This window comes from Melopsittacus undulatus, chromosome 7 (genome assembly GCF_012275295.1).
Source record: "Melopsittacus undulatus isolate bMelUnd1 chromosome 7, bMelUnd1.mat.Z, whole genome shotgun sequence".
Lineage (NCBI taxonomy): Eukaryota > Metazoa > Chordata > Aves > Psittaciformes > Psittaculidae > Melopsittacus > Melopsittacus undulatus.
The window spans coordinates 38,470,882-38,494,013 of record NC_047533.1 but is presented as its reverse complement, the minus strand read 5'-3'; the positions used below and the strand labels follow the sequence as shown (position 1 = coordinate 38,494,013).

The 23,132-nt window shown below is 42.2% G+C and overlaps 2 protein-coding genes across 2 annotated transcripts; one reads left to right on the top strand and one right to left on the bottom strand.

Moving 5' to 3' along the window:
- Positions 1–424: 424 nt before the first annotated feature.
- SAP30 (Sin3A associated protein 30) lies at positions 425–8,772 on the top strand. Its single transcript, XM_034065026.1, has 4 exons — positions 425–1,054; positions 2,390–2,512; positions 5,106–5,204; positions 7,322–8,772. The coding sequence occupies exons 1-4, from the start codon at positions 728–730 to the stop codon at positions 7,442–7,444; spliced, it is 672 nt and encodes a 223-aa protein (XP_033920917.1). The 5' UTR covers positions 425–727; the 3' UTR covers positions 7,445–8,772.
- A 2,192-nt stretch (positions 8,773–10,964) lies between these two features.
- On the bottom strand, positions 10,965–18,468 carry SCRG1 (stimulator of chondrogenesis 1). The gene is made up of 3 exons (XM_005145523.2): positions 18,410–18,468; positions 12,681–12,943; positions 10,965–11,128 (listed from the first exon to the last, which is right to left on the bottom strand). The coding sequence occupies exons 2-3, from the start codon at positions 12,914–12,916 to the stop codon at positions 11,074–11,076; spliced, it is 291 nt and encodes a 96-aa protein (XP_005145580.1). The 5' UTR covers positions 12,917–12,943; positions 18,410–18,468; the 3' UTR covers positions 10,965–11,073.
- Positions 18,469–23,132: the final 4,664 nt, after the last annotated feature.

Here is a 23,132-nt window from a genome sequence, read left to right as displayed (position 1 = left end):
ACGGCCGCGCCGCTGGGGAGGAGCGACAAGGGGGAAACGAAGGGGAAGAGAATGAACAGGGCCTTTTAAAAGTGGGCCGAGCAGCTGCCACCCCTCCGCTCGGCGGGGCACAGGGTGCGCAGCGCGGAGCAAGGCGGAGAGCACCAACCAGCTGCCGCTCCGGCGGGACCGCACCGCCAGCCTGAGCACCGCAAAGCTGCACGGCGAGACCCCGGCACCGCGCGGCGCGCCCCCCGCGCTCCCGCCGGCGGCGCGCAGCAGCTCGGGAGCGGTAGTTCTCCTGCCGCGGCGGGCGCGGAGGGGTCGGAGGGGCAGGACTGCATTTCCCGTGGCGCCCCGCGGCAGGGAGCCGGCATGCGCGGCGGGCGGGGCGGGGCGGAGCGGCGGGCAGGTTGCTGTTGTTACATAGGAAACAGCTGAAGAGTCTCCACATGACAGGGGGGGAAGGAGGAAGTGGGGCGACCCGCGGGGCGCTGCTGCCGCTCCGGTAGCTGCGGGGTTGGGGCATCGCAGCTGACGGGGAGAGCCCTTTCCGCGACGTGCGGGCTGGCTGTCCTCGGGGGCAGGTTTGCACCCCGGTGCCGCCGCTGAGAGAAGGCGGACAGGCGGGTAGAGAGCGGGAGAGCGCTTCCCCGGGCCGCGGCGTGTCTCCGGGGAAGTTTGGTGCGGGGCGGGATCCTGCCTCATTCCCTTGGGCTTCCCGCCGGCTGCGGCGGTGGCGCCGGGCATGAACGGCTTCGCCCCCGAGGAGGTTACCCAGCGCGGGGCGGACCCTGCTGCAGCCGCCGCCGCCGCCGCCGCGGTGGTGGGCAATGCGGGTTCTGCCGTGGAGGTGCCGCCGCCGCCAGCGCCGCAGGGGCTGAGTCCGGCCGTAGCCGCCGCCGCCGCGGGCTTGGTGGGCGCCGGGGGTGCGGGCGGCCCCGGGGCAGGGCAGCTGTGCTGCCTGCGGGAGGAGGGAGAGCGGTGCGGCCGCGCCGCCGGCAACGCCAGCTTCAGCAAGCGGATCCAGAAGAGCATCTCGCAGAAGAAGGTGAAGATCGAGCTGGACAAGAGCGTAAGTCCGGGCAGGGGAGGATGCCACGCACAGGGGCCGGGGCTGCGGCGGAGCAGGCGGACAAAAGCGGCCGATGGGTCCCCGCGGTGCGTGCTTAGGCAGCGGCGGCGGGTCGGACCCCAGTCCCAGCTCCCTCCGGCCGGGTACTCCCATTGCCTTAGTTGGTTTGGGGGCTTTTAATAAAGTTTATGTTTAGTTTTATTTTGGTTTTTGGCGGCGAGGAAGTGTTGTTTCCCCTTTCGCCCCTTTTTCCATAGCACGGTGGAGTTTGGGTAGCGCTGAAGGAGCACGGCCTGAAAGTGCTCTTCCACTGCAGGAGGAGCAGGGGGGAGCGCTGCACCCTCCTGTCTTCTCCTGGGGTCTCTTTCAGCTCCCAGGAGCGGGGGGCACGGGCTGCGCTTCCCCCGCGCAGCTGGAGCGGGAAGCAGCGTGGTTGGGCAGCGCCCCGCCTCCCCGGAGCGGAGCCCGCATGGCTCCCGCCGCGCTAGTTTGTGTCTGTTGCTGGCGAGCGCAGAGCTCGGCTGCTCCGCCTCGTGTTGCAATGTTGCACGTCTCCCCTTGCCACTGTATCTTCGTCTCGGCAGCCATCAGGCGCAGCTCGGCACTGCCGGGCACGGGAGCATCCCGGTTCCGAGGTGTGCGTGCTCTGCTACCATACCACAAGCTTTTCCGGCGCGGGGGCAAGGTTGCTTACAATGCGCGGTAGCGGACGTGAGTACTCCGCGCCTCGGCCCGTGGGACCACCACAACCGCCCCACCCCGGGCCGGAGTTCCTAGCTTCGCAGGCGCGATTCCTAAGAGGGGTCCGTGCTTTCTTTGCTGTGAAATTCGGTGTTGGTACGTGCTGAAGAGCTCTCCAGAGTGTGCAAACCCGCACAAAGGGAAATCGGTAAAGAAAGGGGAAAAATACCCCTAAAAAGTGTGTTGCTTGACCTGGCCTAGGTAGTGGAAGTGAAACAAGAGGTGGGAGGCTATAGATGGGAAATAGGAGCCTGCATTTTGCCCTCCAAAGAGCACCTGAAAGCTTGTTTCGTGTTTGTTTGCTTCCCGATCCTCGAGTTGCGGTGCATGGCTGGAGGGAGGGTTGTACGCGTGTGTGTCTGCAGACTGTTAACTGCTGAACCAGTAGATTGCAACACTTCGGCTTCCCCTGGCCAAGCCGGTGACAGTGAGCTGCAGCAGAGCACACTGTTGAGCAGAACCCGGTAGAAAACCGTTCTCAACGCAGTTAATGTGACTGCGGTTGCTGAAGGGTTGTCTCTGTATGTGCATTTATATTGTCAGTGGGAGATTCTGACGTGAGTTTGACTGAAAGACGCCGAATTACTCTTCCAGGCAAGACATCTGTATATTTGTGACTTCCACAAAAACTTAATTCAGAGTGTGAGAAATAGAAGAAAGAGGAAAGGCAGCGATGATGATGGTGACTCACCCGTGCAAGACATCGACACTCCAGAGGTAGCTAAATAGTTGTTTGGTTTGGTGTTTATTTTTTTCCTAACTGTCCTGTTAAGCTTGTTATTAAGGACTACCAAGTCCACACAGACACCACTTTCTTACAATTTGGACAATACTTTCTTTAATTTGGGGCATGTGGTAAAGACTCCTGATTCACTCTTAATAGAACAAAATCTCACAGAATCTTACAGTATATTTTCTGTATTAATTTTGCATAGTAGAATGAACAAGACTCTGTATGTGATTTTTAAGTATCTGCTAGTTCTCTCACAAAACAGCTTTCTTCTTGGTGCTTTTTTCTGGGTGCTCTCCATAGTGGTGCTTTGCCACATAACAACAAACTGTCTTCACAGGAGTTGACAGTTCAAAGGGAATTGCACATGGGGCTTGGGATATTGTCTGTGCCCCATCCCTCTGATCCTTTACTCTGTACTCAGTGTGTTGGAGATGGCTCTTGCAGTTACTCCGTTGCCTTAGTCACCTTAAACACACAGTTTAACAATGGTAGGTTTGTGGTTTTACCCTTTTGTTGGGGGAAGAGACATTCAGGGAGTTGTGCTAAAGAAGAACTAGTGTTTTTCCCCACCTGTTTTCTCCGCTGCAGACCAGTGAACTTCACCTGTTACAAAAGTGAACTACAGTTTTAAACTTTTCTCAGAGCACAGTAGGAGAGACTGTACCAAAGGCTCCCTTTTACCCCACCCCCTGCATGTGCTCTGGATTATTTCTGCTGCAGCCTGGCTTAGCAGGTGCTCTTCTGTGTGGTAATTCTGAGCAGAGGCTGGCATGCCTACCTGGTCCCTTCTGAGAGGGATTTTTAAAGCATTCAAGCATTGTTCCATAAGCGTTAATTTAATGGCATCCTTATGGTCAGCGTCTATAGAGAGCGGCAGCTCTCTACTTTGGTAGAAACTTTGTACAGGAATCTGTGTCTAAAGGCACGTGGTTCCAGTCCAAAGGCTGTAGCTAAGAGGATTTTAGGGGATTGGGAGTAGTTTGGTGTTGGGCTGTGTTGTTTGTCTGTTTAATATCTGGGACTGCTTCTTTGAGAGTTCTGTCTGAAGCTAATGCTCTGTGTGACTTCAGGTAGCTCTCTGGAACAGTGGTAATCAGCTGTCTTGCAAGCCTGTTTTGTTTTCTCATGAAAGAATTATTAAACATGTCACAACTGATGGATATCTCTAAGACAAGAAAGCAAGCTTTTTCTATTAATGGTGCTTCTGCGGGAAATTAAACTGCCTGGGAAGTATTTTTGAGGAGTTTCAGCTGGCCATTTGGATAAGGGCAGTATGTTCATCCCACATGATTACTGCACGTGTTAGGTGCCCATTGGCCCTTGATCTTCTTTATTTTCAATTGCTATCCAGTCTACTAAGGAAAAAGTAAAAAAAGTATAGTTATTCTGAAGACTTGTAAAGCCTTCCTGTTTCCATCTTGGTCATGACCATCATTACCTGTTAGAAGTGGCTCCTACAGGAGGGGAAGAGCCTTCTGAAGTACTGGTACCTTCCGTGACTTGATAGAAAGCTGCCAATACTCCTCTGTGTGATGCTCTGGGGTGTGGATTCCCCACTGTGATTTGGGAAGTGGAATTTGTGCCATGTAAGCTTTAGAACACCAAAAGATACCTACCCATCCTCTGTCATGGAAGGCTGCATCACATAAAGTGTGGCCAGATTACCAAGTATGCAGTAACACTGCTTTTCTTTAAGTGTTCTATAGTGAGACTGCTAAATGAATTTAAAGCAAAAGCAGTCTTTAATGCGGTGAGTTTGGAGAATGCTATTGTAATTGCCACTGATCTAGCAGACTTTCTCATTCAGCCTGCTTTCTCAGCTTACTTTCCCACTCAGTCATCTGGTTAAGCTCTCTTCCATTGTCAAGGAGGGTAGGAGGAAGGTAAGCTGTTGCTGGGGGAAGTGACTGTTGATCAGAGTTCATGGGATTCAAAACTGGCAGAGTTAAGGTTGTGTATTTGTATCCCTAAGAGGACCTTGTGCAATTCTCTCAACTATCCACTCGTGCTCAAAAACAGTTTGGCCAGTTATACCCATGCACATAACTCCTGCATTATGCTTATGTAGCAGCAGTATGTTTGGAGAGCAAGAGCAGCTGCTTTCTTCTCTCACCTCAAGCCAAGAAAAACTTTGCACTCTAGACTTTTTCCTGATTCTGATACATGCTCTTTCATGGTGTGGATGTGCCATATCTTGCATGGAACTCGTGTAAAAAAAAAATCATTATATAGGGCCCTCCTTTGAATCAGCATCTTCATAGATGCTATATGAAAGCTCTTACTGGGACTTGTGTTTGTCATGTTTGAACTGGGGAACAAATGAAAAACCCAGTGAATTCTTAATACTGTCCACAGCTAAAGGGTGGCAGAGCCATGCTTAGTAATGATAAAATGCTCTTAAACTGAGCTGGGGTGTTTTCCTTTCTGCTGGAAGGTGCAGGGTGGAGTTTATTTTTTGTCAAAATGAGATCTGCTGGGCTGACTGTTTTCACTTGTGAGTCTGTGAGATTTCAAATTGTTTTTGAATCATTTTCAGTTGCATTAGATATCCTCCCCTTCCCCTTCCTTTTCTTCTAGGTTGATTTATATCAGTTACAAGTAAACACACTTCGAAGGTACAAAAGACACTTCAAGCTACAGACCAGACCAGGACTTAACAAAGCACAGCTTGTTGAAGTACGTATGAGTGTTTGTTCCATAATAGAAAATGCAATTTGCTATAGCATGTGGTTTTCTATACAATGTGATACTTGCATAAAGAGCATGTGTAATCTGGCTTTTAGGAGAACAAAAGGGAACTGCTTATCTAGTTTCCTTCACTGGCCACAGCTCATGAGCCAAGTAAATCAAAAGTAAAAGTTCTTTCCAGAGGCGGGGCTCTTCCGAAAGGAGTGTGTACGGCTTAAAAACATGAAGCATTGGGTTGGAGCAGTAAGATGATTTGCATGTCCCTGAATATCATAGAATCATGCATTTATAGCCTATGCATCAGTCACAGCTTCATCTAAAGTGTCCTGCTGAAAGAACTAGAAACTGAGAGGTGGCAGCGAAGTTCTAGCAAGGTTCAGAGTTTGCTTTAGAAAGCTAGTTACTGCAAGCATGTTCTTCTGTATATGTAAATTACGTAAACCTGAAAAAAAAACAGGGTTCTACTGATAATTAATTCTGTTGATTAAAATGACTGGGATCTGCCATCAGAAAAATGGAACTTTACAAAATTAAGGGTTTTTATTGATTCCTAAAAGTGCCGGAGCTGTGTGAGTACAGCTGTACATAAGCATCTTTGCAGCTTGAAAGTATAATTTTAAGGAATTCTGTGCTACAAAGATGCAGTTACAGCATGCTGATGTAAATATGTGGGAGAACTGGTGTCATGGTTTAAGCCATGACAGCTGGTTATCCTCTTAAAATGGAGGTATAGCTGCTGTTTTTTCACTTATGTGCAGAGATACTCAGTTATATTCCAGTGCAGATATTTTGTTGGTCCGTCCCTTAATTTGTGTAGATTAAAGCTGAGGCGGGGCTGAGCTGCTGCCACTACAAGTAAGAATGTAAAATCAGACTTCCGTTTTCTTATATGCAAGTGGAGGTACAGCTAGCTTTTGAATTAGCAGTAATGCGATTTGAAAAAGCACAAGATGTTTTTGTTCTGCACAACTGGTATTTTTAAGAGTCTGCTTTAGGTATCTCTCTAAATATTTGCACTGTGTTATTCTTACTGCATGGTGTGCACCAGCAAAGCTGCTTCTGTCATGTGCTTGGTTTTACTGACATGCAGGTCTTTGTGAACATTAGCTGCAGAACTTGTGTAGTTTACAGTACACATGATTCCTTGTAACCTGTCCTAACATACCATAGACACTCCTCTGGCTGTTATTTAAAGTTCACTTCAAAGGACTCTGTCAAACTGCTTCTTTGTGATGTTTTTTGTTTTGGTTTGGTTTTTTGTTGGGGTTTTTTTGGGGTTTTTTTTTTGTTTTTTTTTTTTTTTTTAGGAAGATGCGGTTTAGAAAGCTTCCTAACTTGCTAATTAGGCAAAACTTTTATACCTATATCCTATATAGCTAGTACTATATAGTGGTAGTTAAATGAGCAATTCCATGTTTCTTGCTTGCTGATTTCAGTCTAACAAAATATTCCGCAAAAAGCCAGAGAACAGACTTGGGCAGGTATAATATTTTGCATGCTTTCTTTTAGAGCTGATTTTCATTGTGGTCAAGGGAAAGACTTCTGGAATGGAGTGGAATAACAAAAAATTATTAAAAAACTGTTCAGAGATCCTCATATTTTAGTGTTCCAGCACAGTGAATTTTCAGTGATAGTATTTTGAAGATCTGAATGTTCAGTTATAAATTTTGAAGATTCTTGAATTGTTTGGATATTTCTGTCTGTGACTTGGTACAGACATACTCTCATGCCCCCCCAGCTTGAGTAACGAGCAGTAGCCTCCCATTTCTATGCCATTGTTTTGTTGATATTCTGCAATTATTAGTTGCTTTATAGTTTTTTAGTTAAACTGCACAGATGTAACGATACTCCTATGCTTGTTTAGAGAGCTCCATCCCCCTTAATTTGGAAATAGGGGTATACAATTTGCTATATTTAGTTCACAGTTCTCGATAAAATGTTTCCTGTTTATCTTTTTTATTACTGTTAAAGACTTTTGAAGAGAAGTAGCTTTTTTAAGCTGCTTGATTAATCTTTTAAAGTTTAATGTACTCAATTTCAGTCTGAAACTTTGGTTTCTGCGTATAGGAGTGGTTATTTAATTTCCTTGCATTCTTCCTTTGTAGATAATTGGCTGCCACTTTAGGACAATTCCAGTGAATGAAAAGGACACCTTAACGTATTTCATCTACTCGGTGAAGAATGAAAAGAACAAGCCAGATCTAAAGATGGATAGTGGGGTTCATTAGATGGAAAAGGTTGGGACTGAGACTCAGGTTGCAAATCAAAAGACTGAGGTTTTGTTGATATGCAGAAGCTTTCTTTGTAACTTTTTCTCCCCAGAGACTTTGTCTCTGTTTTATTTTTCATAACCTTGCTGATTTGTTTGAAAACCATCTCTTATGAATCAAATTTCCTCAGCAAAAGTATTTTAAATAAATATCACTGATCCCGTTGCTCGAGTGGGTGTGTCTGTAGCTTACTGAGTTACTTGTACCTAATAGTTAAGCTTTGACTAACTATGTAATAATATTAAAATATTTTTCAATTAAAGTGTGCCAAGAATATATTTATGAATGTACTTCAAGTTCTCATGGTGCAATGCTTTTTAAAAAAACCCGAAGCTGTAGCAGACTTGCAATAGGTTCCTTTTCCTAAGGTAAAAGACTTTAAATGACAGTTCCAGTTGTTAGCTGGGCAGAAGTGGTTGAATAACGTTTTATTTTTCCCCTTGAAACAAAAATTGGTGGGGGCTTTTCTGGTGTGTGTATTCATCTTGTCACTGCTGGTGTATGCGCTTCCAAGCACTGAGACCTTCCTGCTCCTATATTAAAATGGGGAAAAAAATGCAGCTCTCAAATTTCAAAGCTGTAAGTAGGATGAAAAGACTGCTGCAGCTTACTGTGCTGAGAAATCCTTCCACTCAGTATGAAATCCTTTAGCTGCTTACTTCTCCATTCATCTACATAGACTGCTGCTAAGAACTTAATTGGAGAATGGAAAATGGATTCTGTGCTGGGTCAATATAGTATCTTTTTCATTGCATGCATTAGCTCAGGCTTGTTAAAAATATAGAAACAAAAAAACCCAAATAAAACTTATGATAACACATATGAGAAATATCCAGCAATACTTTTGCTTTTAGCTAAATATCTTACTAAAGTCTGATGTTGAACATGATATTATGAATGACTGTTTATTGTCATTTAACTGTTGTGCCAGTCTAAATGTGTGATGTATGGAATATTATTTTTCTTCTAGAAATGACACATAAATTGAAGAAAAGGTGGAAGGGAAATAGTTCTTAAAGTGGAAGAGAACACAGCTTCAGCATTTTCAGTTAGCATTTGTTGCAACTCTTAGCCATATCTAATGTTGAAAAGGATTTGCTTAATTTGGGCAAAAATGAGAAAGCCGTATTTGTGTGGTTTAATTTGCTCAATGTTAATCTTGTGAGTTTTTTGAAAACTACTGTTTTGCTGGCATCACTATAACTAAGATGCTGCAGTTTGCTTTTTCTGACCTGTGACAGTTGCATTGAACTGAATGATGATAAACCATAAAACCTAACTTCAAACTGGCTGCCTTCCCAGTAGTTCTCAGTGGCCTTATTTCTTTCACTTGCAGTGTCTTATATATTTCCACAATAAAGTTCTGCAGTGTTGGCTGCAGTTCAAGACAGTTAGTGATACCTAGCTAGTAGCAGCTAAAATTGGTATTCCTTTGAAGAGCTGTTTTACTGCCCATTTCACTAGAGAGACTGTGAAGTTTGCTAAATATCTGCACAAATTCAGCTTGTCACATTTAAAGTATAAACAGCCAAGGGAGCCTGGCCATGGGTAGGACATCCAAAGGACAAAAGCTTTTTCTCTTGAGTGCCTGGCAGGGGTGAGTGTTCTCACCTAGGCCTGGCAAGACACATAGAAGCAGCTTTGGGAGGAAAGAAGAGAAACAAAAGCAAGTTTCTATGAGAAATCAGTCTTAAGGCACTTACCCTAAAGTGACCAAATCCTGCTACATGTGGAAAGCAACAGAATTTTGCTCCAGTGGATTATGGATTTTCCAGGAGTGGCTGAAGGAAAGTGACTGAGAACCACCTACTAACTTTACCACCCAGATTTGCATCTGCCTTATTTTTTTTGCTACTGCTGCTTTGGAAAGCTGTGAATGCCAGGCATATGTGTCATGATTCATGTATATACTAGATGGAACAACCAATAGAAGTTATGTGCCCTTGTTACTGCTAAAAGGTTATAAAGGACTTTGCACAAGAGCAGATACCATGTGTTTTTTTAGCAGAGCACTGACTTTGGATATTTTGACTGTGGGTTGTCAGATATATGGGTTTTTTTACACTTAATTGATGATTTGGTAGAAAGCCTAAAAGACTTGAGAATAATTACACAAACCAGGCTTAAAAAGCCTGGTGACACTGTTTGTTTAACAGTCAGTAGCCTAAAAATTACTTGGCAAAAATAGTATGCACAGATTTACTTGAAATATTTATTATTAGCGATGTATAATCACCTACCTCCCTCACCATCCAACCCTGGTTTACTAACAGAGGAAGAAAAATAGTCTTTGTGATGTTTCATACTGCATATGAAATAAGTCTGGTAAGCTGTTGGTAGCAGGTTTTGTGGAGTAAAGGCTTAATATTATTAGATAAATAGTACACTTTTTGACTGGAAAAAGCTAAATTGTTACTTCAGTACTACACACCTTCTGTATGAGTTGATACCCAAAGAGGTTTTGTATGTGAAGCAATAAGCCGGGTTTATTGCCTATAAGCCTGCTTTGTTCAGGTGGTTTTTCTTAAACTTACAAAGGGACATAAATTTTTGGCTGTTTTTCTCTTGTACTGCAGTTGGTGTTGGCAGGTGTTGAGAGATGACTATCTACAGCCTGGATCATGATAAGTCTTAAACATTAAGATGATTGCTTCTAATATTTTGAGATACCTCTTTGTCTTCCCTTTCCTAGCTATTGCCTTACAGGGCTAGCCCAAAAATAAAAAGCCAGCATTAAAACTTAATTGTGGAGTACTGTATTTCAAACAAGGCTTGATTAAAAAAGCTGCTGGATTTTTAGTTGGAATTTTATGTTGCCTTAACAGATTAAATTAGTCCTGTCTTCTTTAGATGTCTTCCTGGGTATATATATATGTGCTATTGTAAGTGTCCTAGCATTTTTAATGCTCAATGTTAAGATAAGCAATTTAAGGTTTTACAGAGTGCATAGTTAATGCAGGTGACCAGTTACACATATAAATTTGCTTTAGTGTACTAGTAATGTGCATTTTGCCTACTTCCCCCCACACCTTCACCCCATGGAATTTTTAAATGTGAAATTTTGCCTTTTGTAGGTGCATGTAATTTTAAGATGTTTAGAAAGACTGCAGGAGCCTGTCTGTAGAAGTGCCAGAGACAGAGTAGCTTCAACTTAAAGTATTATTAAGTGTGTGATAGCAAAGCAGTAGGAAGCTGTACAGCAGTGAGATGCTACAAGAGTCACCTTTCTAATGATGTGAAGGCTTACGCTTGAAGTTTCTTCATCCAGTCATGTTGAGAATTTTGAGCTGAGTTACAAGAGTTAGGCTTTTTGCTGGGTAATGAAAATTAGAAAGCATTACAAGCTTGTACAGTCTTTTACACCATTATGGAAATTTAAGTCAGCTACCAAATTTGAAAGGAGAACTTACATATTTGAGATTATGAAAAGGTATAGAAAAGATTTTTTTCTACAGCGTAAAAAGAGGCACTGTCTTGTGGTTAGAATGAAGTTTTATTCTGGTGGTGGTTTTGTTTTCCCTCTTGAAAGCGTTATTATGTGATTGTAAAATGTTGTCTGTTGTCTTCACTGGCAGACTTGATATCCATCATTGACTGTTGCAGGGGATCACAAAAGATACCTTCTGTCCAAAGAAAATATCCCTGAAAGATATTATCAGATATTTCAATAATTAGATCATTGGCTTATCAGAGCTGTAATGTGGCATCCATGTCTAGTTGATTTTTTAGCTTATGATGGGGTATACTTAAGATTACTGTGTTTGTGGGTTGCGCTTCCAGCAATGCACATCCAGCTGCAGGTCTGGATGTAGATACTGCATTTCTACCTCTGCTGGCCTGATCTGGAAGAGATGGCAAAACTTTTTATTGTCTGAACAGTGCAGACTCCACCCTGGAATTTTATCTTTGAGAAAGTAAACTTATAAAATACATAATATTATATTAAAAAAGCATGTACATGCATTTGGCATGCACATGCATACTGTTTAGTGCAATTTGTCCTGAGAGTAGTCCTGCAGCATAGGTTGTCTGTACCTCAGGATGATTCAAGTAAAACCTTATGTATTTGTATCAAAGTAAGAGGCTTTATTAGGCTGCTCAAAGTTCAGAGATTGAAGCTAGACACCCAAAGTGTGCTCAGGGTGTGGATACCATAGCTGGTTTTAGGGAAAGTGAAAGATGAAAAACTTATTTAAACTGCGTTCAGTTTGAACATGAGGTTTGTAGCTGCAGAAGTCATTCCCACTTGGTTCAGACATAGTCCCCTACAGGAGTGTTGAAAAGTTGCCTTTTATTGGATTTTAGGGGACATCAGAAACTTGTGTCATAAGAGAAGCACATATTAAAAGTAATTTTTGCTTGCCTGCATAATGCCATTACATTCTAGTGTCCCTGAAGCGTTAGTAAGTTTTGTAGTGTTGATATTTTTAATCTAAATTTCCTGAATAAAAGATGTTGCTGGAAAGCTGAATTAATACGTTTTATTACTTTAAGCCAGTATGGGCAGGTGGTGTTTATTAACTCAATATTAATTTTGTTGCGACATACATTCTTTCTGTAAAACAACAACAGCAAAACCCATGATCAGCGAGAACTTCACCATTCAGCTTTGTCAGCAGTGCCAGCAATCTAGAGAAGTGTTTATGTTCTTGGGCTAAATCTTTACCCTCCCTTGCAGGCATTTGTTTGTGAACCTCTGTTCTCCTTTTTTGCTTTCCTACTTTTAACAGCTGTCTTTACAGAATCATTTATTCAACTGACAATCGTTTATTCAACTGACATGTGCATATGCCTTAGAATAGCAATACAGTTCTTTAATGTGTAACAGAAATCTAATAGTTTTGTTTATGGTCCTGAAATCTTTGCAAAGTGCTGTGAATAAGGATTTGATGTAGTTCTCATGCTCAGTTTAGATCAAACAGAAGAGTAAAAAGTTGGGTGATTTAAATGCTGATGACCCCTATAATAGGATATGGAGGTTTACACCATAAGCAAGTCCTAGGTGAAACCCTGGAAAACAAAACCTGAAAACTGTTGGTGGAGTATGTAATTGGCTCTCTCAATATTATTTCAAACCATGTGAGGTGATGCATTTCTTTCAAATGGTTGCTTATTCCATCATGTAAAATGATGGACATATAATGAGCAGTCACACAGAACAGTACGGGTTTGTATAAAATGAGTGTGGTCTTACTTTGGGCAGCAGAGCAATTCATTCCAGCTGCAGTAACAGATCACGTCACAGCCCTTCCCTTCCCAAAAGTGATTTTGCAGACCATCATCGATTTGGCGAAGGTTCTCTGTGCTGTCGAGGATGCTGTCACAGTTGTGGTCTTTGAGGGCTCTCCTGTAACAGGAAGGATGCCGGGAAGGTGCCGCAGGGGTACCCAGAAGGGTGCTTAGCAGAAGCAGCACTGAAACCATCTTCATTTTTACCAAGCTTCCTGTGGCAGGGTGCTAAAAAGAAATAAGGTAAATGACACTAGTATAGCTGCTGAACAGATCCCCCAGTTTGCTCTCTAGCTTGCATCTCTCTGTTGGCATTTTTTCCTGTGAACTTTTAGAGGTGTTTGAGCCTGAGTGCTGGAGAGTGTTTTCTCCTAGGAGGTAAATAATATTGCAGCAGAATTGATATTCATTACTTTCTGTACAACCTCGGGAATCCTTTCATTGGGAATTGGAGCTTCTGGTGCTGGCAATTTTGTTGTTTCTGTGGCCTCTCACCTTGAGAAAATTGCTTTGAGCTGGCTGTGTTCTCTCAGTGGTGTGAGTGACTCTATTGATTGTTACTAATCCAGGGGAAAAGGTCTGGCTGTATTTCCTTGCCTTCCTCGCTGTGTTGCTTCTCCAAACAAGAATCATTCACATAGAAATAATACTATCTTTCCCCATCAAAGTTGTGGAAAAACTGTATGCTGATTGAATGCTCCAACATGGGCTGCTGGAGAAGCTGAAGCATTAACAACAGTGAGGGAAACTGAAGCTCTCTGAAGGGCTGCCAGGTGCCAATGTCCTGGACTGCAGGCTCTGGTATGATACTGCATTACTGAGAATTTCCTCTCTTGTTTTCTGTCTTTTTTTGGTACTGCAACCTACTTAATCAAGTCTTGCTGCAGGAGGTCATTATGATTTAATTGGCTTTGTAAAAGGTGGGATAAATTATCCCTTACAAAACTCTCCTGTCGGTGACTAGGCTTTCTGTCATCTGCATGAGCCTATTTAACACTTGCTGTGCTATTCTGTGCTGCTTTGCACAGAGCCTGACCATGCCACAAAGCTTCAGATAACACCTTTGAATTGTATTCATTTTTAAATCGGCATTTGGAGCAGTGCTTCAACCTAGACTTTATTGGTCTTAGGAAAGAGAGTGGGGCTTTTACCTTTCCTCATGCTTGAATGTAAAGAGTGTATTATCTTACTGAATTTTAATGGGAATTCTGTTCTGAAAACTAGCACAAAGTGATGGTGAGCTCTCCCTGAGTGCTCCTCACAGTACTTGTGTTAGCCTCAAGCCTTTGTCAATAACATGGACAGTGGGATGGAGTGCACCCTCAGCAAGTTTGCCAATGACACCAAGCTGTGTGGTTCGGTTGATACACTGGAGGGAAGGAATGTCATCCAGAGAGACCTTGACACGCTTGTGAGGTGGGCTGATGCCAACCTCATGAAGTTTAACCATGCCAAGTGCAAGGTCCTACACCTGGGTTGGAGCAAACTCAGACACAGCTACAGGTTGGGCTGAGAAGAGATTCAGAGCAGCCCTGTGGAGAAGGACTTGGAGATGTTGGTCAATGAGAAAATGAACATGAGCCAGCTTCAGTGTGCGCTTGCAGCCCAGAAAGCCAACTGTATTCTGGGCTGTATTAAAAGAAGTATGACCAGCAGGTCAAAGGAGGTGATCCTGCCCCTCTACTTGCTGTCATGAGACCCCACTTGGAGTACTGCATTCAGCTCTGGGGCCCCCATCACAAGAAGGAAGTGAATGTGTTCAAGTCAGATGGAGACCACCTACAGCTGGTGTGCCTCTCTTATGGGGACTGGCTGAGAGAGCCAGGGTTATTCAGTCTGGAGAAGAGAAGGCTCAGGGGAGACCTTAGAGCAGCTTCCAGTACATAAAGGGGGCTTACAAGAAATCTGGAGAGGCACTTTTAAAAAGGGCATGTAGTGGCAGGACAAGGGAGAATGGCTTTAAACTGGATGAAGGTAGATTTAGATTAGATATAAAGAAAATGTTCTTTACTGCAATGGTGGTGAGATACTGGAACAGGTTGCTCAGAGAAGTTGTGGATGCCTCTTCCCTGGAAGTGTTTAAGGCCAGGTTGGATAGAGCCTTGGGCAACCTTTTCTAGTGGAAGGTGTCCCATCCTGTGGCAGAGGGTTGGAACTAGCTGATCTTTAAGGTCACTTTTAAGCTTAACCATTCTATGAAGGAAGACTTTGCTGCCCTTCACCCTGTTGGCACTTTGGTGTCAATCCCCTAACACTACAGTGTTATGTGCTGGCTGTAGTCTTTATTTTGAGGCTGAAGAATAGGCTGCTCTAGACTAACCCAAAAATAACTTGGCATAAGGCAGTGTCTGACCAAAGAAAAGATGGCAGAACTATTATCTAGATAAGAAAAAGGCATGCAGTTATAGATGCCAATTAATGGAGTCCCACTTGGGTTACTTTTTTCAGCTCTTGAGATCACCCTTAAAAACAAACAATAAGCTATTAAATGTATACTTTTACTGGGTTTTGTAGTTATTTTTCCTGTGTCGTTATATCACCACCATAGCTATCTTTCCAACCTTCCATTTCTTCAGCCAGTGAATGACATGCCATAGACTGTAAGAAAATCTGGGAATTTAAATTTTTAGCAGGGATAAAAAATGACACCTTGATGCTCTTCAATTGTATTTTTCCATGGGATCTTGAGCAAATTTGTTTTTTGAATACCAGTGGCCCAGTAAAATATTAAAAAGTGAAAATAAGCCTTTGTGTATTTTTTAACTTCCGTTTTAGAAGCAAAATTCATTGAATAATTCCTTTTAGTTTCCATGAACCTGTATGTGAACTTTTGAGTAGGAGATGCCTATAAACCACTAGTAATGGAGCCTTGGGGATCTATTTTTTAATTACCTTAGAGTGCAATATTGAATAACATACTGTCTTTATTAGGTTTAGACCTCAAAACTACTTCTCAAATAATGTAAACATTGTTCTTACTTTGCCTAATGTTGTTTTTTAGTCTTGAGTAAAGAATCTATAGTATTATAATAATGGTTTTATTTTGTAGGAGTATAAACACTGCAGTTATGAGTGTTCTGTTCAGAGAAGTCTAATGCCTAAAGAGAGCAAGTTTGTTTATACTATACCTTGATAAATGCAACGTCAGGGAATACAGTTTAACATTCTTCTGTTCAAATAATTGAGCTTAATTATTTAAGTATCTAATGGAAGAAAAATTCTATGAAAGAGATATTTAGAAAACTGGGGGTTCATGCCTTTGTTTCCTGTGATTAGATTATTCTGTGAGTTCTTCCCCTGATGACGAGGTGTTCATGATGTCTTGCTCTTGTGTAAGGTTTTGGTGTTTGTTTTCATTCATAATGATAGGGGTGATATTTCCCTACCTGGAGATCAGCTGGAATGCTCATTTGAATCTCTTGCCAGCTGCCTGCCTGCTCAAAATCTGTAGGAATTCATTCTGTCCTGAATATGGGCAGATATTCTATAAACTGTCAAATTGCTAGATTAAAAAATTATGACCTTTGATTTAAGGTAACTCACTACTTTCCTTGGAATATAACAGGATATTGCTGTAGTGCATCATTGAGAGGGTTTATGTGGGTGACTGCCAAATCAGTATTAGCAAAGGCAGTATGCTGGCGAGCAATGCGTACACAGCTTTGCTAACAGGTCAGTTAAGCATCTTACTGATGCTCAGTATTGCTGCTATTCAGAACAAATATTTATTTTTCTTATTTTATTTAGGCTTAATTCCCCCCCAGATAATAACCAAAAGGAATCTTTTAGAATCTTTTAGTCAAAAGACTAAACTTCAAAAGGTTATTTCCTCTCTGTGAGAGAACCCTCCCTATTTGCAGATGAAAGATTGCCAAGGACCTGAAGTGTTTCATCATCTCCCTGCACTGGATCGATGCTGATAAACTCAGCAGACCTTTCAGATGCAGCATCTTTTTCTGACAAACTGCTGCAACTTCTTTTCTCAAATAGGATTGCACAGATGTTGGAATGTTACCGATTGCCTGGGTAAATAACAGAGCTAGTTACACGCATATTTATTTCAGATGCACATTAAAGACCTTATCTGCTTTTGCATACCACAGAAACAGTCTTTTCTCATAAAGCAGGGAATTAAGGTGAACAAATCCAATCACTAAGGTGACTCAAAGACTCATTGCCTCAAGCACCTTCTCTCATTTCTTTATTGTATAAAACCTTCTGAAAAGGTAGCTGTGCCAGTCGTGCTAGGCCTGACCAGGTTGCTCAATCAAGATTATATTATTTGAAATTCTAGCATAAGTAATCTGAAAATACTGAAAACAAGCTTCTTGCATTTGCATAAGTTCTTTCCAGTGAATTACTTGATTCGGTTACTTTGACATGGGGTAAGTAAAGTTGGAAACCAAGTGCAGCTGGGAATACAAGTGCTTTGAAATAATTTGGAGTTTTGTGTAAAGGAAAATGCTTAGTTCTGGAATGTGCACAGTGAGTCAGGAATCAGTGCTACCCTCTGCTCATTCAGCTAAAAGTGTTTGAATTACTCTGCCAGGCAATTTGGCATTATAAAGTCTTTGGATCTGCTAGGTGCAGAGGTAGTCAGAAAAGACCAAAGATTAAAACACAAGTTTCAGCCCTCTTGGCCAAGAACAATGGAGTAATATTTCACAAGATGTACTGCCCTTTAAAGGTCACATGGTATTAGTAGGAGCTCAGGTGTTAGGGGATAGAAATAGTGAAAACTGAGAAATGGCATAAAATGTGTATTTCAGCATCTCTAGAGATCCTGCATATTTGGGAAAAGATAAAGATTTACAGTCTGGTCTATCAACCATTAAATATAGCCTTCAGCATTATTAAGCAGGCTGCATCTCCATCAGTTGCCTGATGTTGAAAACAAAGAATATGTAATTAGTACACTTTTGGTGTAAGATCTTTTCCAGTCTGTGCAGTGGCATGTGCTGGGTTAACAAGCTGCACTTAACATGAAATTAATATGTATTTACTCCTTAATGCACATCAAGTTCAAGAGCTAAAAATATCTATTCAAAATAAAATGTCTTTTATTGTTTATTTGTCAAGTTTCCATTTCAGAAATGCCTGAGTGTTAGTGCATAATAGTTGGGTTTATTAGCACACCCTGAAGAAATCATTACACAAAAGCTGCATAACTGATAATATTATGAAGAAGTTATGTGCTATTAAAAAAAAAAGAATAATCCATCAAATCTGTTTTGCTTGAACAGTTGGTGCATTGTAAGGACAGCAACTATGCTGCTGAGGATGAATTCAGTGAATTACTGCTTTGTAATTTTCATCAATACCATGATTCTTTCCAGAAACTCAGTTCTCATTAAAACTCATTTTGTTTTCTTAAAGACAGAAATTCATGTGAATGCACCTCTCACCATATTCACCAATTTTGCAATAATATTGAGCACTGGAAGGCAATATAGTATGTTTAATGACTTCAGATGTTACTGTGTAGCATCCAACTTTGAATAAGAGCAGGATAGTAAAAGAATTCTCTTTAGCTGGATTGTATCTGCGCCTCTATCTTGAAGAGCATCTCTTGCCTACAATAGATCTGCTTCTCCCAAATCTTTCACATGTTCCCATATATATTTCTAATGCTGGACTCTGTACCTAATATCAGCAGAACAAGTGCACAAAGATAATTTCAGGAACAAGGCATACCTTTCTCTTCTGCTTCACTCCCTTCCACTTTCTTGGCAGCTGTATCTTTTCAGATGTGCCTAGAGAGAGCTAGAGCTGGGGGGTATGAGAAGAGGGAGGGAGGGCTGATGGGAGATGCTGTACAAACAGCTCTTTGTTTGTCCTGACTTCTGCCTTCGATTGATGGCTCTCTTGTCCACTGAGGGGCCAGAGGATAGGCTGGCTTCAAGAGCTACCTCTTTCAGGCACCGGCAACCTAGACTAGGGGCAAAAAAATCAACATCTCTTTTGCAGCAGGAAACAATTAGTTCATCCAAGATGAGAAGGTGTCTTCTCAGAGAGCAAAGCATAACATCCAGAATGTGTCTTGCTGTGGAGCATAAGCAGGTTGGAGAGAGCAGGAAGGAAATGGCTCCCAGGAATGCATAGGCAGAACAACATGGTTGCTGGACAGGTGCCTTATCTTGCACTGGGCGGAGAAGAACAATCTCAGGCAATACTTTACTTCCTGACTTTGGGATTCTTTCAGGTTTTTGAAACTGAGAAGATTGAAAAAACTATAATCACTTTAACTAGACTGCTAGTGTAGTATACTCAACAGTGCCACACACTGAGTTCCTTACTGACCAACCGTTTAATCTAGAAGTAAAGCATTACATTGAACAGTATTTCGGAGGAAGTAATTTTAGTCTAATATAGCTAATTAAATAATCTGGTACCATAAGAACATATAATGAGTTTCTTAGATGGAATTGAGGTATTATGTATTAGAGAATGATCTTGAGGGTGAAGTGTGTGCCCTCATATTTCTCTTGCGATTTGGCCCTAATTCTATTCCTAGATCTATTTTGTGATGTGAATAGAGAAGTATGGTTGCACTTTAGCTGTTGAGCTGTAATTCTCACATTTTCTGGTCTGCATCATTCTGATTTTGATGTTGCTTCATAATATTTTTTTTTCTATCTGTTGTGCTGCTTCAGTACCGAGGTTCGTTAGGAGTACAAAAAGGTGCCTCTGCCTAGCTGACTATCCTGGATTCAGCTCTAACAGTTAAACCATGACACTGACTCAGTTTATAATTTTATGTTCTGGTGCTTGTTCAGTTGGATTTAACATTTGCCAGAAGTGAACTAGGGCATCTATAAGAAATGTGCATCCCATCTTCTGCTGCCTCAGCAAGCAGAGTATGCAAAAGGCACAGATGCTTAGAAGCAAAGCTCTTGAAACTGCACCCACCTACTCACAATGGTCCCATACAGCTGGGCATTCCCCCTCTCTGCTGGAGACAGGAATCTGAGACAGCAGAAAGCAGGATGCATAGTTTTACCTCTACCTCTAATTCAGATTGGCAATGTCAGGCAGGACATTTTTTTTTGCCACTTCTGTTCAGGCATGGTGATTTAAAAGAGGAGGGAGGAGGTAGCAGTGGGCAGCTGCTGTCAGAACAGGAGATTCCTGCCTTTTCAGGCTGACAAAATGCCTGGCATTGCCTCTGCTTTCCAACAGAAGTTTTTTCCTGGTGCAGATCCTGGCCACTGCTGTCCTTGCCTTAAACAAGATTATCCTAATGCCTTTGGGAGTACACACTGTTCCAGGGCAGCGCTGTACCGCGAGAGGAGGCTGTGAGCCTGGTGCGGCTGTACATCAACAGAGGACTGGCTGCAAGCAGGGGTAGAACTCAAAGAAGGGAATGAGAGCATACTGTGCTGACACTCTGAATTTGGATGCCTTTTTAGTAAATTGCAAATAAATTTTGGTATTAATAATTTGAAGGTTTTATGAGAAGATGTAATACAATTGTATTAGGATTATTCCTTTCCTGTCCATTTCTCTTGTGTTTTCCAGGGAGTAATCCGTGTTTCCAGAAGGTCTTTTGAGAGCCCTGTTTGGACAGCAGTCCAGAGTACTGATAGTTTTGTTTATGAAGTGTGTGAAGGATATTTCCTTCAGAAAATGCCCTGCTGCATTTTGAGAAAAGACAGTTCTAACAAAACTGATGTTTAGCTGGTGATATTTTACCTTCTCCTGCCATAGCTCCATGGATGATGTTGTCAGTCACTGAATCATGAATCGCGTTCAACTCCTTATGCTTAGAGACCATGGTTTAGAAGTACACGCACCCCTATTCCTGTCTAAAGAGGTATGGCAATACTAAGGGTAAGATGCAAAGTAGAGCTGCTTTTTTGTGGTTTGGTTTATTTTTTTCCTCTGGCTGGAGCTGTTGGAGCCAGCAAGAAGTGATGGCCCATGAGGAGGCAGTGGCAGATGGAGGCAGGAGGGGGTGGTGACAGGGAAGTAGCAGCAGCAGCAATCTGTAGGAGAGAAGTAGTTTTCAAAGGAGAGCGGCCCCTGGTAGAGTGAGAAAGAAGAAAGAAAAGGCAGCACTGAAATTCAGCTGCAAATATGTCGCGCTTTCTGACATACATCATTACTCCAGACTGAATTTGTATAATGTGCCCTGGGAAAATAATCTCACTTTTTTCTTTTTTTTCTTTTTTTTTTTTTTTTTAGCTACTCAATGTTCTAAATGTGCTTTGCATTTTTAATGTGAGCCACGCAGGTTTAGTTTTTTTTCTGCAAACAAAAATCACGTTGCATCTTATTGTACCACTGGTATCAAACTCAGATCTCTTCAGGCTGACAGTGAGAAATACTGATGCTCCTCCACTCACGTTAAAACTTCTTAGAGGATAATATTTAACATATGAGTCAGCTGGTTCATTAATACATAGTGTTTATATGAGAAGATCTATGAGGAACCTCAGAACCTGATTTTGAAGGATGATGTAGTGGGAAACTCTTCTGTACTTGAAGATTATAAGGAAATTGAAGTAAGTATTGTAGGGATACATAAAGATCTCAGAGAATTAATGCTTCAGTAATGACAGTGCCAGCACAGCTAAGACGTTAACTGCTTTACAGGATCACAGTGGGTGCCTTGGAGTCACTGCTCAGCAGAATGGATATTTAAGCAAGGATAAAGATCTTGTATGCTCATTTTGCAGATATTCACACGTGTAAAACAAACATAACTTGTATTGCACCCCTCATGTCAGGCTTTCCATCACTCAATGTCTATAATGTCAGTCAGAAGAAGTATTTGAAACAGGTTTTTCATGCTTTTACTTTGTGTCATTTTAATTTTGTGTCCTTTGTTCTGTTGACGATTGTTTTTAGGAAATGTCTGTGCTGTTGAATATTTTATCATTGCCTTTGCAGTTCCTGTGTCTGATAATTTGCTTTATACCGTGTACCTGCATTAGCCTGGGGGATTCATCTGAATTTTCTGGAACACTGTTCATTGTTTGTTCTGAAGAAATCGGGAGACAGCAGTTCTTGTTCATGCAACATTTCTTCTATCTCTTGCCCTTATTTTTGGGTGCTGCTTTACTTCCAGCACCTGTTCCCAAAATCTCAGAGCTTCTCTGTTTCTTCTCATTCTGATTTTTGGCTTCCTGGTTTTGATGTTAGTTTTCTCAAATTTCTCTGCAGTCTGTGCTTGGTTAAAATATGCAACACAAAGCACTGGGGTAATCAAAGTAATCTTCTAGTGTATTTCCTCAGATCAATGGTCTATTGGCATGATCAGGCTGCTGCTGCTTTTCTGTGAAGGCAGAGAGGATGCAATGTATCGAGAACCTGCTGATGCTATGGACTATCAATTCCAGACAGGCCGAAAGAGGTAATGTTTTGTATAAATATGAAGTCTGATGTCTCGGGCTGGCAAATGAATCTGTATGTAGTATGGAAAAATTCATCTAAATTGGGAAGCTGTTCCCAGTTAGCAGCCATCACAGATATTGGTTGTCTGACACCTGAAAATCTATGACTGGTCTGATTCTTTGTTGGTTCAGAATGTTATGAGGTTTTGTTTGGTTGGTTTTTTAGGGGGGCTATTTGGATTGGTTTGGGGTATCTTTTACTGCTTTGCTAGGATTTAGCTGTTAATACTTCAAGGCACCTGGCCTTGAGTGTGTGCAGCTGCTTCTGCAGCTGCTGAAGTTAGTTAGTGCCAGGAGTCTGACAGAAAACAGAGAAATACCTTTGCCTGTAACACCTGTGCTAATTTCTCTGTAGTTAAAGACAAAAACTGAAGAACCAAACAAACGAAAAAACCCCAGTCCTAAACTTCTGCTAATTGTAAGTCTGATTTAGTTTTCCTTTTTCACCACTAAAAGCATTACAGACAGTGCACTGATTTTTTTAAGTCCTTGATCACAGCACTGCCTTTTGCCTGTTACAGGGTGGCTCTGATGCTACTCAAGGCTGCTTGCTGGGCACTCAGCTCTGGAGTGCTGCAGAGAGACTACAAAAGCTTGTCCAGACCTCAGACTTTTACCCTTGCACTCATCCACGTGGTCACCAATAGTACAACACAACTGGAAAGTATCAATTTTGACTGTGTGGGGCAAAACCATCTTTGTCAACAGGCTGGCCAACCTGGTGAGGAGAGCTTTAAACAAGGAAAAACATGGGAGGGAGATGGCTGAGAATTGAGGAAGTGGCAACCTCAGGAAGCTTGCAAAGAACAGGAGCGGAGGAGGGAAACCATACATTTAAAGGTTAGGCTGCCATTCAAAGGGACTGGAGAAATAGGCTGTCAAAAACAGCACAATGTTCAACAAAAGCAAGTGCAAAGTCCTGCATCCCATGCACTGGGGCAGGCTGGGAACCAACTTAGAATGCAGCTTTGGAGTGTAGGACCTGAGGATCCTAGTGCGCACCAGGTTGAGCATGAGCCAGT

Coding starts and splice junctions, on each gene's coding strand:
- SCRG1 (XM_005145523.2), bottom strand. CDS start 12,916: ATGAAGATGGTTTCAGTGCTGCTTCTGCTAAGCACCCTTCTGGGTACC. Junction 11,129..12,680: donor GAATTGCTCTGCTGCCCAAA/GTAAGACCACAC, acceptor AATATCTTTCAG/GGATATTTTCTTTGGACAGA.
- SAP30 (XM_034065026.1), top strand. CDS start 728: ATGAACGGCTTCGCCCCCGAGGAGGTTACCCAGCGCGGGGCGGACCCT. Junction 2,513..5,105: donor AAGACATCGACACTCCAGAG/GTAGCTAAATAG, acceptor CTTTTCTTCTAG/GTTGATTTATATCAGTTACA. Junction 5,205..7,321: donor ACAAAGCACAGCTTGTTGAA/GTACGTATGAGT, acceptor CTTCCTTTGTAG/ATAATTGGCTGCCACTTTAG.